Source organism: Topomyia yanbarensis, chromosome 3, assembly GCF_030247195.1.
Source record: "Topomyia yanbarensis strain Yona2022 chromosome 3, ASM3024719v1, whole genome shotgun sequence".
NCBI classification, from domain to species: domain Eukaryota; kingdom Metazoa; phylum Arthropoda; class Insecta; order Diptera; family Culicidae; genus Topomyia; species Topomyia yanbarensis.
In genome coordinates, this window is record NC_080672.1 from 239631464 (window position 1) to 239644523 (window position 13060).

Sequence of the window (13060 nt, forward strand, 5' to 3'; positions counted from 1 at the left end):
TAGCGACTTGAGTAAGAATTGTTCTGAAAAAAGTGGAATTTTGTGAATAAAAAAGGCGCCATCTCGTACAGTGACACAACCGATTCTAGTTAGAATCGGTTGTATCACTAGAGCCGGAATGCGAACTGGAACCAGCCAGAATTCCAGTTTATTTCCAGCTGAACTTTACTAGGATGTTGAGCACATTTTCCATAAAACATCAACCTAACAGTGTGAAATTTGTTCTCTTCCAATATTTCTTTGAGAACCTGTGGGTGAATGGAGAACAGTGAGTCTAGTTATGTAAGGTATGCAAACTAGGCTGGATGGAACTATCCAAGTCAGTCTTGGATATCACATACATTTGGAGCAGCATCAGATGTTGCTTCAAGCTGTTCTCAACTCCTACTCGGCAGTTTTCACGCCGCTACCCGCGTTACGGCTTGGTAATGCCAAACTGGTGTCAAAGGGGGTCAATTGAGGTTGTCTGACGTATTCTTGATGGTCACATCATTAGCGTTTCTGCGCTAGAATCGACAAACAGCCCTATAAGAGGACTTATATTTCATATGGTAAATAATGTCTTTTTCGCTTCAGATAGTTGATATTCGAGCCAGTAGAGCTCCTTGAGCGTCTGACATATGAATTCCGAAGGAAATTGAGAATCCGATAGATCCTTGCTATGAGTCGACCGATGGCGTCGAAATGCCGGAGATGAGCAGCGGCAAGCGAGTTTAACATGAGAGAATAAAACTACCATTGAAATGAAGTCTGTAAGTAGCACTAAAAAAATTCTTAATTCCAGGAACTGTACGAGATGCTGTTGGGCCTGTGGCCTTCGACTGGCATGGTCCATTCTCATTGATTCGGAAGTCTTCTTGACTGGTTGGTAGATATGTGCTCCTACTTGCATTTTAATTCGCCTGGGTGGGGGACATGTGGATCCTATTAGTTGTCGACTCTTTTGATCGTGGGTATGAGGCTAGTTCAGGAAAGGAATGCAGGACTGGCACCTAAGAGATAGTTAATTATTCAGGACTTGTTCTTATGATCATTAAACACGACCAAGCACACCGGCTCTCAGAAATGATAAGCAACCCTTTCGGGTCGTTGTGGTCTATTCGAATTGAACCAGGCGGACATTCGGTTCGGGCAAACTTTATGGGGAATAGTGGATAAATATTTCTTATGCCATTTATGGGCAGAGATTCTTTTTGCGAAATCATAAAATACCTTCACTGGTCTAGCTAATCAGGATAATAATAATAGAAAAAAATTGAGGGTTTTCCTGGTCCATAATGTAATGAATACGTATATTGACTAGAACAGGGATAATCGAATTATGTTATAAGATAGAGATGAAACAGCACAGTTTTAGGAAAAATATTCGCAAGTAAGGACTGATACTGCTAGTATGTTTACCGTTTCAATTAATAGTCGATTGATTCGCTTCGGACCTAGGAGGATGTATTTCCATAAGATGACAGACTAGATGACACGACGTTACACGCCCTGAACTTGTGCCAAATAGTATGTATGTATGTATGAATGTAAGCCCGTATGTAAGCTGTATGCATGGATGTGTATAGGAGCAATGTTTCCCTAAGCAACGTTAAAGGACAGCCTCTGTGCCGCCAAAACGCTCATGGGAAACCGGGTGCGCGCTCGTAGGTGTGACCATAAAGCACTGCACACACTGTCAAGTGCAACGGCGAGACGGTAGGTGTACAATTAATGCACATAGGTTGCAGAAATAGGTTGTTGAGACAGCCCGATTGCACACTGATAAATAAATAACAATAACAATATTTCTTTGAGAACCTAACCTAACTGAAACTATTGTGATTGTTGTCTATAGTTACATTTGTAGTCCACTTTCTACCAGATTTTATTTTATTTGGCTTTGTATTGGGTCAATATATAAACTACTTCAATTTTCAACTGAATATGTAAATATCACACTTTGTATGCATGAAAACCTAATTCTGCATTAAGAAAATATTTGTGTCGACGATGAAAGAGAATCACTTGGAAAATCTCATTCTCTCGGTAAATAATAACGTTAACATTTCCCGATGAGTCTTTGTTTTTCTTCAAGTCTTATTCCGCTGGTTTGGAGGAAGGTATGGGCTCAGATCACAGACGTTTAGGCTCGATTTGAATCGTGTGTAAATACCCGCTACTGAGATTCCGAATAAATCAGACGTCAGAAACATGTTTGGCAAACGTTTGTAGATGGCGCAATGATCGATGCAATGCAGTTAGAGTGCAGCTGTCAAACACGTATAGCAAACAGTTGCGCAGATGGCAATAGTGAAACACGGATTTCCAACGTTTATCAATTTGAAAGTTTACACAGGTTTTTGAAGAAATTTTATTCTAGCCTAAACGTCTGTTATCTATGGTATGGGTTTGTCGATGGTTACAGATCGAAATATACGACTACTATAAGCGGTAAACTATATACGAGACTGATACGAAATCATAGCAGGCAATCCATTGAAATAAGACTTATAGGTGCTTAAGTTCAACAAAAAGGCCCAAATCATGTAAAAACTACTATTTTTAAAGTGCATCACCATCAATATAGCATTATTTTTCAGGCACACACGCATTACATTGTTACTTTTAATGTTATTGTTCACTTGTAAAGATACAAAATTGATTATTAACAAGCACAAATTTAAGACAAGCTAATAAAAGAGATTTCTGCATCATATGAACATTCGTTTGGACGGTGCAGACCGGGGTGCAAAAGATTCCGAAGGGCGTCGACCAGAGAAGGTCACTTTTCGGCCCAAGAAGGCGAAAGACACCAACCGGGCGCAAAGTGCCGGGCCACAAGTGGGTACCAGCCAGTCGGTGCCATCAGCACAAGGGAGCAAAAATTCCTGGCAGCTGGTCAGCAGGGCTAAGCGGAAGTCGAACGCACCTCGACCCGCAAAGAAGGTTAAGGACAGAGGAGAGGTTCTGTTGGTGAAAACCGACGAGGATAAGTATGCCGACACCCTCAAACCGTTGCGGGTGGCCAAAAATCCCTCGGCTCTAGGACAGGATGTGCGCAGCGTTAGACGTACCAAGACAGGCGAAATGATCTTGGTGCTGAAACGAGGTGCGCAATCTAGTGGGGCGGCGTACAAGAAGTTGGCCCAAGAGCTCTTGGGTGACGGCGCTCAGGTGAGGTCGTTGGATGCGGAAGTGACCCTCCAGTGCAAGCAACTGGATAAGGTTACAAACGCAGACAACGTCGTCTCTACCGTTGTGGAGCAGTATGGCGCAGAGATTGAGCGGACTTCTGTACGCCTAAGAGAGGGACTATTTGGCACGCAAGGTAGCCTATTTCAGGCTACCGGTTGCGGAAGCCAAAAAGGTCATCTATTGAGGGAAGCTGAAGATCGGCTGGTCAGTATGCTCAGTAAGCATACCCCAGCCGCCTTCAGTGGATAGGTGCTATCGTTACCTAGAGTCCGGCCATAAGTCCTACGACTGCAAGGGTCCAGACAGAAAAAAGTTCTGTCGTTACTGTGGTGAGGAGGGACACAATGCGCAGAAATGCGATAGGATACCAAAATGGCTTATCTGCGCCAGTAAGAATCAAGATCGTAACCATGTTATGGGTGGACCTTCGTGTCCCTTCGGTGGGGCCAGTAAGAAGAAGCCGTGCAAGTAACACAGCCGTATCTTTACCACTGTGCATCTGCCCAGCAGCTGCTGTTACAGTCAGTCTCGGAGTCGAGGACAGATGTCGCCCTCCTATCCGACGCGTACAACATCCCTGCCGATAACGGCAATTTGGTGGCGGACGGGTCTGGGATGGCGGCAATTTGTTTAACGGGACGGTTCGCGGTCCAAGAGGTAGTACACTCCTCTGCGGAGGGTGTCGCGATTGCGAAGATCAATGGTGGTTCTATTGGAGCTGCTATGCCAGGGTACGTTGAAAACAATTCAGTTAGTAGTACTAGGTTCGGTTGGACTATTCCCGATTTCACGCCGATCCGGCTCTGAACACTACTCCCTATGAAGGATAGATAACCACACAAGGAGGAGAAAAAACAAGAAACTTACATATGGAGCAGGCGCGGTGAGTCCATTCGCCAGAGGTGGTTTGGTGAGGTCACCACCAGCAGCTGAAGTCATTCAACAAGAACAGGAGGAGAAGCAACAGGAACAGCAGCAGCACCAACAACAGCCTGAGAAGAGTGGCATGAATTACACCCCACATAAGCCAAAAGTAGTGGCAGCGAAGGTGACGGAGTTCTACAAGTTTGTGGACGCGAGAAACAACGTCCATAAAGACATTAGCGGCCTTTATACGTTCAATATATTTGTCAATAAACAAGACTGACGACATTGCTTCAATACGTCAATCCCACTTCAAATGCACATCGTCAATACGTCAATACTTCCATTGCACGTACAATACTTTTGTCAATACTGTCTAGTATTGTCAAAAATATTGAACGTGTAAGGGCCGTTATTAAGGATATGGTCTGCAAAGTCCGAAAGGCGCTAGTGTCTGTCGTGAAGGAGTATGACACGGCAACGCGGAGGGCTAATGTAGCTTAGCGAGCATTGTCGTCGGCTAAGGCTACAATCTTCTTATCCCCCGAAGCAAGGAAAGAAGAAGCAGATAGGAGTGGAGAACACGCTAGTTTCCTTGACTCAAAAGAGGACAAGAACCTCGCCAGGAGACGGAAGACCAGGCGAGCCCAAAAGGCAGGCGCTCGAGGACCCAATTGGAAGAAGGTTGGAGTACCGTTGTAGGTCAAAATGAGAAACACGGGAAACAGCGAAAGCAGAAGGAAGAGCGAAAAGGGCAGCAGAAGAGGAAAAGAAAACCTTCGGCTCGTCAGACGGCGCCAAAGGGAGAAACCGTGCTCATCAAAGCCAATGTCACCCCGACTTATGCAGGGCTTCTCAAAAAGGTCAGAGAGGAGCCGGAACTGAGAGATTTGGGGGAAAACGTGGTAAGAATCAGGCGTACCCGAAAAAGGCGAGATACTCTTCGAGTTGAAGAAGGATCCCACGACTAACAGCTCGACATTACAGGAGAAGTTGAAGCCTAAACCCGATGAAATCACGACGGAAGACGAGCTGAGAGGTGCACTGAAGCAGTAGTGTAACCTGGGCGAGGTGCACATGACTATCCGGCTTAAGAAGGGATACGGATGAACTCAGACAGCGATGATTCGTTTACTGGTAACCGTTGTTGACAAATCTCTGGAAGTAGGCAAAGTTACGGTTGGATAATCGAGATACCCATTGAGAGCATCCCCACGAGTGAATAAACAAGCAGAGAAATGCTTCAAGTATTTGGGCTTTGGATATTTGGCAGGCTTGCAAAGGCACGGATAAATCCGGGATATGCTTGAAATGCAGGGAAACAGACCATCTTGCGAGAGACTGTACGCAGATGTCGAAGTGCATGCTTTGCACTCCTGCGGACGAAACCGACTATCAGACGAGTGCCATTAAAAGCCCTGCCTACAAGAGGGCGACTGCAGGCCAACGGTAATGGAGATAACCCAGATAAATCTGAATCACTGTGACACTGCACAGCAACTGCTGTGGCAGTATACGGTAGACACTATGTGTGATGTCGCTTTGATTGCAGAGCCGTATCAAGTCCCCCCTGATAACGGTAACTGGGTGACGGATAGATCGGGAACGGTGTGATACAATTTATGGACAGATTTCCCATTCAAGAAGTGGTAGTACGCACATACGAAAACTTCGTGATCGCCAAAATCAGCGGCGTCTTCGTGTTCAGCTGTTACGCCCCTCCAAGGTGGACAGTGGAGCAGTTCAGCCCAATGCTGGAGCAGTTAACCGAGCAGTTGATCGGTCGAAAGCCGGTAGTCATTGGTGGTGACTTCAACGCCTGGGCTGCGGAGTGGAGCAATAGAGTAACCAACACAAGAGGGTGTATCCTGCAGGAAGCTCTAGCGCAGTTAGACGTACGATTGTTCAATGAAGGTTCCGTTAGCACATTTCAGAGAGATAGTAGGGAGTCTATCATCGACGGTGAATATGGATTGGAGAGTATGCGAAACGTATACGCATAGCGACCACCAGGCGATTCTCCACCGTACCGGTTACCAGAACGCTGCAGCAGCAAAAGAAGGATGACCGGCGAGCGAAAGTGGAAGACGAAAGCCTGCAACAAAGACTTCTTCGTTGAGCCACTTCGGCTGAACGGCGGGACCGAGAACGTGGATGCGGCTGATCTAGCAAGAAGGATTGTGGCGCCACAATGCCGCGAAAACTGGAACCACGCAACAGACAGCGTCCAGCAATATCGGAACCAGATAGACAAGAGCGCAAGACAGGCTTAGCAAGTCAGATTGCTACAAGGAGAGAAGTAGACGCCAATCCCTAAAACGCCGCGTACCAAGTCGTGATGGCGAAAATGAAATATGCCCGGGTACGCTGAAGATAATCGTTGAGGGTCTCTTCCCGAACCACCATCCAACTATCTGGCCACTAACACCGTACGGAGAAGAAGAAGGAGCAAACACAGACAATCGGCAAGTGACTAGCGATGAGCTCGCAGAAGCGTCGAATCGCATGAAATCAAAGAAAGCCCCCGATTCGGATTGAATATCAAACGTGGTGCTGAAAGCTGCGATCGTGGCATATCCGGACATGTTCAGGAAGGTGCTGCAGAAGTTTTTAAATGAAGGCAACTTCCCCGAAATGCCATTGAATCATTCTTAGCAGGCTGATGAAATGCACGGAGGGTGAGCGCGGGCTATCCAAGATGCAGTTTGGATTCCGCAAAGGAGCATCGACAGTGAATGCAGTTCGAACAGTGCTCGAGAGTGCTGATAAGGCATCTAAACACAAGCGAACAGGAAATCGATACTGCGCTGTGATCACGATGGGTGTGAAGAATGCATTTAAACAGCGCCAGCCAGAAAGCCATTGCTGCAGCGCTGCACAGAATGAGGATTGCCGACTATCTATGCCAGATCCAACTCTTTGGAACGGGAGGTACAATGGGGTTTTAACACTCTGGCTGCCCAGTAAAGGGAAAATCGTGGGTTTCGCGGACGACGTGTCACTAACGGTGATGGGTGAGACACTTGAAGAAGTAGAGGTGCGGTACGAAGACAATAGACGCGATCGAGAGCTGGATGAAACGGGTAAAGCTGCATATAGCTTACCACAAGACGGAGGTGTTGTTGGTCAGCAACTGCAAAGCGGTTCAGTGGATGCAGATCCATGTCGGAGGGCACGTGATCGCATCAAAGCGTGCACGGAAGCAATTGGGAGTACTAATCGACGACAGGTTGAGCTTCAACAACCACGTCGACTACGACTGCGAAAAGTCAGCAAAGGCAACAAACGCAAAAGCGAGAATCACGCCAAATGCCGACGGTCCGAGAAGCAGCACGAGACGTCTGCTATCTACTGTTTCGTAATCGGTACTACGATATGGGGGTCCTGTCTGGGGTTCTGCGTTGAAAACCAAGTGGAACAGTGAAAAGCTGAACAGGACATTCCGGCTGATGGCCGTACGAGTTGAGAGTGCGTACAGAACTATATCGTCGGAAGCAGTATGCGCTATCACCAAGATGATCCCCATCTGTTTCACCCTGGCGGAGGAAATCGAGTATGTACTACAATCGGAGAAACACCAGAAACGTGAGAAAAATGGGAGAATCGATTCTATTGCGAGGTGGCAGCAAGAATGGAGTAGTACAGAAAAAGGAAGGTGGACCTACCAGCTCATCCCAAACCTGTGAACACGGGGCAATATAAAACACGGAGAGGTGAACATGCAATTGACACGCTGCATGCTGCTACAGGAAGTATCTTCACCGGTTCGGGCACGCAACGTCATCGTTGTGCCCGGAGTGTGACAACGTCGAGGAAGCACCGGAGCATGTGGTCTTTGAATGTTCCAGGTTCGATTGAAAGCAGAGAGATGCTCGAAACGGGAGAGCCGGATATCAACCCGGTTAATGTCGTCTCCAAAATGAGAAGTGACGTGAACATGTGGAACGCGGTCAACAGTGTGGTGGCGCTGATGATGACTGCCTTATAGCGGAAATGGCGTGATGAACGGCGAGTAACGGTTTCACGAGAGCGATCACCGTCGGGAAACTCTCCGTCAGAGTAGGCTAAATCCACCGCCGGGAACTAGTCAAGTAGACCGCGATAAAGCATCACCGGTCGGGGGTCGTTGGGGCAACAGCGAACCGGACACCTGATTGGTTGGCTCGGTTTCGGGAGAACTTCTCTCGCCGGAGAATTCTCCGTCGGAGTAGGTTAGGTTCATCGTCGGGGACTAGACCAAGTAGTTTGCGAACAAGTCGGGAATTCAACGGGTAAGTGGTACTGAATGGTAAGAGAAATGTTTCGGTGCTGAATGGCATAAGAGAGCCGAGTCGTGGTGCTGAATGGCTCAAGGGAGCCAAAGGGCTCGGTAAATTAACAAAATAAAGTTTGACACCCGGATTGTCTTCGTAGGAGAAGAGCAAGTCTCGACCCATATTTAGCTTTCCGATTGCCATGCAGAAACAGCCAGTCTGTTTGGATGGTCGAGAACTGGTGATGTGTCGAGGTGTGATGATGTAACCCTACTGAAGGAAATAACTACTAAGTAGTTAGATAAAAGTGTCTGCTATGCACATAAAGACCCCTCCCCGAAGTAATGCCGTAAGGTACTGCCGGGGAGAAATCTGGTTCTGAGCAAGAGCAGTAATTTAAACGGGTCGGGTGGCAGCCCAAACCAGTTCTCTGAGACGCTGGGATTTGCGCCTGCTTACTCAGGGCTTTTTTGATAAAGATTTTTGTGCTCTATAAAAAAATAAAGTATATATATATATATATATATATATATATATATATATATATATATATATATATATATATATATATATATATATATATATATATATATATATATATATATATATATATATATATATATATATATATATATATATATATATATATATATATATATATATATATATATATATATATATATATATAAATCAATGTATGTTTGTATGTATGATGTCCGCTAACTACTTCTAAACTACAAGTCCGATCTTGATGAAATTTGGCATACGTATTCTTTTCCCTAAGAAGATGTTCATGGTATGGTTTTTTTTTGGATGGGGGGTACACTGAGCTTAAGGGGGGGGGTTGTTTTTTAGGCAAAGAATTATTTATATCTCCATATTTATTAGTATTTGACATATGTATTTCTCCTACTGAGCCAATGGATGATGGGAGTGGACCAAGAAAGGAGTGAGGGGGGGGGGGAAGAGGGTTCTGAAGTAATCCTTATCTATTCATTCAATCTATTCATTCAATGTCATTATTAGCGATGAATTCAATTTTGACATAAGTATTCCTTCCGCTAAGGAGGTGGTCATGGGGTGGTTTTTGTGTACGATGGGAAGGGTGAGAAGTACCTAAGCCGAGGAAAGAGAGAGGGGGGGGTGCACTGAAGAACTTTTTTTAGTTATATATATTATATATGATTTCGCATAAGTATTTCTTCCACCAAGACGGTGGACATGATTGTTGGTTTTGGAATCTGAAGGAGAAGGAGGGTTTCTGATGCAATATCTATCAATTACTTCAAAAATCTAAAATTTTGTTGCATGTATGTATACCAGCACATACATGAAATGGCAAGAATTTATTTGATAGAGATCTATTACGCGAATGACAATATAATACTGATGAATTGCATGAATTTGTCGAAAATTAAATTGAAAATTAAAATGAAAATTGCACTTGCGATCACTTCATCTGAAGTTAAATCAACATTGCTGGATTATGGACGAACAGTTCTGCCCTAAAACAGGCACTAAATCTTGCGCTTGCAGAAAACGTTACTTACAATATCAATCAAAATTCGGATGCAAGCAAAATGCTGAAAGAATGCAACACTTATATCGGACGAATTCACGATGATTCATAAAAGGAACTGATCGAATATTTGGTGGCGTGGTGCGCGATCATCGTCAAATTTTATCCGTTAGTCGACACCTACTGATGAAATCAGTTTCTGCTTAAGGGGGTACGATTATTGTTGAAAAAAATATCGCGCTCAAAAAAAAAATTGGCGATACCGAGAGTGTTAGTCTATTCAGACAATAATGCAACATTTAAGCAATATTTTCCTTAATGTTCACCGCAAAATATTGAAAATCTTCAGGAGATACCTCGAATAAATGCGATGTACAGCATAACTCTAAATCTACTGAACCAAATTGTCATCAAAACTTTGTTCACAAAAATAAGTTTCATGATTTTTTTAGCGAAAATTGCATTTTTAGCTGCAGAATGCTATGAAAAATTCAAATATCAAGAAATATATAAAAGCTTCGATCAATACCTGGGGATATGTAGAAGAACTGTGCAAACCTTGAAAACGATTGGTCCAATATATTTTGATTTATGATGTACACCACAGAGCAAGTTTTCAACGAGATACCTCCAGAGATTCTCTGTCGCTGGCTCAATTTTCAGTATTCTGCTATGGTATTTGAAGAAATATTGTTCAATTGTGCAGTGATTATATGGAAAGTGACTGAATATACTAACACTCTCTGTATCGCCAAAATATTTTTTCAAATGTGCCATTTTTTATGAATTAACTTTACCCACGTCCACCAACACTCCGTTATGTCTTCGTATCATTGGAAATATGTTTCGAAAACAGAACTTTTCACTATATGTGCATACTTTTATTGTATTGAATGATTCTTATAGTCACCTTCGCAGGTTAATTCGCCAAAAAAAGTTAGATATATGGGTTGGGAAAATGTTAATCGATGCAACAATAACTTGCACCACTTTTCCACATGATTTTGTAAAATAATACAATCTGTTGAAGAATTCATCGATTGCGTATATTGACTTCAACTTCATACACTACTCCATCCAAAATAAAATCGATGGTAATTCTGTTACACATATAAATCTATGGATTATCGTGTTGAATTATTTAATTCAGTCGATCCACCATGCTTTCAGGAGTAATGGTTTGATACGTAACCTACGCAGCAGTCTCCGTCAGACGAAGGTTTTTATATTTAATCGAAAGAATAAAGTTCTTTCTACGAATTTTTGCGATTAAGGAAGTTGCTTAAGGTGTAAATTGATAAAAAAAAAACATTCGAAAATTGACAATAACTTTGTTGTTTCGAGTGCTACGGATTCATCGTTGTTATAAATACAAATAAATACACAAATACACATTTATTTTATCGCTTTTAACAACGTTGTAGAAGACACTTTTTTTAATAATAAAAAGTAATCGTAAACAGTTATATTCGAAAAACTGTTTTGAAGGGGTCTATCCCAAGCAAACTTACATATCTCGCTACTGTTACTATATAGAGCTTAAGTACATATCTTCAAAAAAGATTTTCACAATAATATTTTCTAGAACTTTACTGAAGACAGTGAGCTTCTAGCTAAATTATTTGGGGAAATAAATTTTCGATCTCACTTTTAGGGGATTAATCACTCAATTCATTATATCAAAAGATGCATCTATATCCAGAAACTTCTTCGAAAAAATCCATTCTCCAAAACCAATGGTTCAGAATTTATTGAATTTTGATCGTGAAAATGTCGTTTTGCAACACTGTGCACCGCATGTGTTGCAATGAAACTTTGTGTGCCTATTATATTAGTTACTGCGCAACATCGATCCACCACAACTGTGCTTTGTTTAAAAATTTCATTTAAGCGACCATTGTAACTAGAAAATATAAAGGAGCAGATGTACTGCTACCTCGAATTCGAATGATATCAAGGGATTTCAAACGATTGTGTGTAGAAAAACAGAGCAATTAATTTAATTGTGCTCCAGGTGGTCAAACTAAGAACATTGTCTATCCGCGAGCAAAAATATTTGTTATTTTTAGTATTTTTAAAATATTTCGTTTAGTCCTGATGGGTGTAGCGAAGCGCACCGGGTTACAGCTAGTATATATCCATGGATTATCGTGTTGAATTATTTAATTCAGTCGATCCACCATGCTTTCAGGAGTATTGGTTTTATACGTAACCTACCCAGCAGTCTCCGTCAGATGAAGGTTTTTATATTTAATCGAAAGAAAAGAGTTCTTTCTACGAATTTTTGCGATTAAGGAAGTTGCTTAAGGTGCAAATTGATAAAAAAATATTCGAAAATTGACAATAACTTTGTTGTTTCGAGAGCTACCGATTCATCGTTGTTATAAAAAAATGTGTATTTTATCGCTTTTAACAACTTTGTAGAAGACATTTTTAAAAATTAAAATGTAATCGTAAAAAGTTATATTTGAAAAACTGTTTTGAAGGCGTCTATCCTGAGCAAACCTACATATCTCGCTACTGTTACTATGTAGAGCTTAAGTATCTTCAGTAAAGTTTTTCACGATAATATTTTCTACAACTTTACTGAAGACAGTGAGCTTCTAGCTAAATTGTTTGGGGAAATAAGTTTTCTATGTCACTTTTAGGGGATTAATCACTCAATTCATTATATCAAAAGATGCATCTATATCCAGAAACTTCTTTGAAAAAATCCATTCTCCAAAACCAATGGTTCAGAAGTTATTGAATTTTGATCATGAGAACGTCGTTTTGCAACACTGTGCACCGCATGTGTTGCAATTGAAACTTTGTGTGCCTATTATATTAGTTATTGCGCAACATCGACCCACCACAACTGTGCTTTGGTTGAAAAATTTCATTTAAGCGACCATTGTAACTAGAAAATATAAAGGAGCAGATGTACTGCTACCTCGAATTCGAATGATATCAAGGGATTTCAAACGATTGTGTGTAGAAAAACAGAGCAATTAATTTAATTGTGCTCCAGGTGGTCAAACTAAGAACATTGTCTATCCGCGAGCAAAAATATTTGTTATTTTTACTATTTTTAAAATATTTCGTTTAGTCCTGATGGGTGTAGCGAAGCGCACCGGGTTACAGCTAGTATATATATATATATATATATATATATATATATATATATATATATATATATATATATATATATATATATATATATATATATATATATATATATATATATATATATATATATATATATATA

At 42.0% G+C, this 13060-nt stretch overlaps 1 protein-coding gene across 1 annotated transcript; it reads left to right on the forward strand.

The window, feature by feature from the left end:
* The first annotated feature begins 2697 nt into the window (after positions 1-2697).
* LOC131687804 (putative uncharacterized protein DDB_G0287113) lies at positions 2698-7465 on the forward strand. Its single transcript, XM_058971896.1, has 4 exons — positions 2698-3248; positions 4078-4242; positions 4649-4946; positions 7172-7465. Exons 1-4 carry the CDS (start codon positions 2698-2700, stop codon positions 7463-7465), a joined length of 1308 nt encoding a protein of 435 aa, XP_058827879.1.
* The last annotated feature ends 5595 nt before the right edge of the window (positions 7466-13060 follow it).

Bases quoted from the DNA above. Each gene is read 5' to 3' on its own strand.
- LOC131687804 (XM_058971896.1), top strand. From the start codon at position 2,698: ATGAACATTCGTTTGGACGGTGCAGACCGGGGTGCAAAAGATTCCGAA. The intron at 3,249-4,077 runs GTATGGCGCAGA...TCCATTCGCCAG, and splicing joins GTCTCTACCGTTGTGGAGCA to AGGTGGTTTGGTGAGGTCAC. The intron at 4,947-7,171 runs GTAAGAATCAGG...GTTGTTGGTCAG, and splicing joins GAGATTTGGGGGAAAACGTG to CAACTGCAAAGCGGTTCAGT.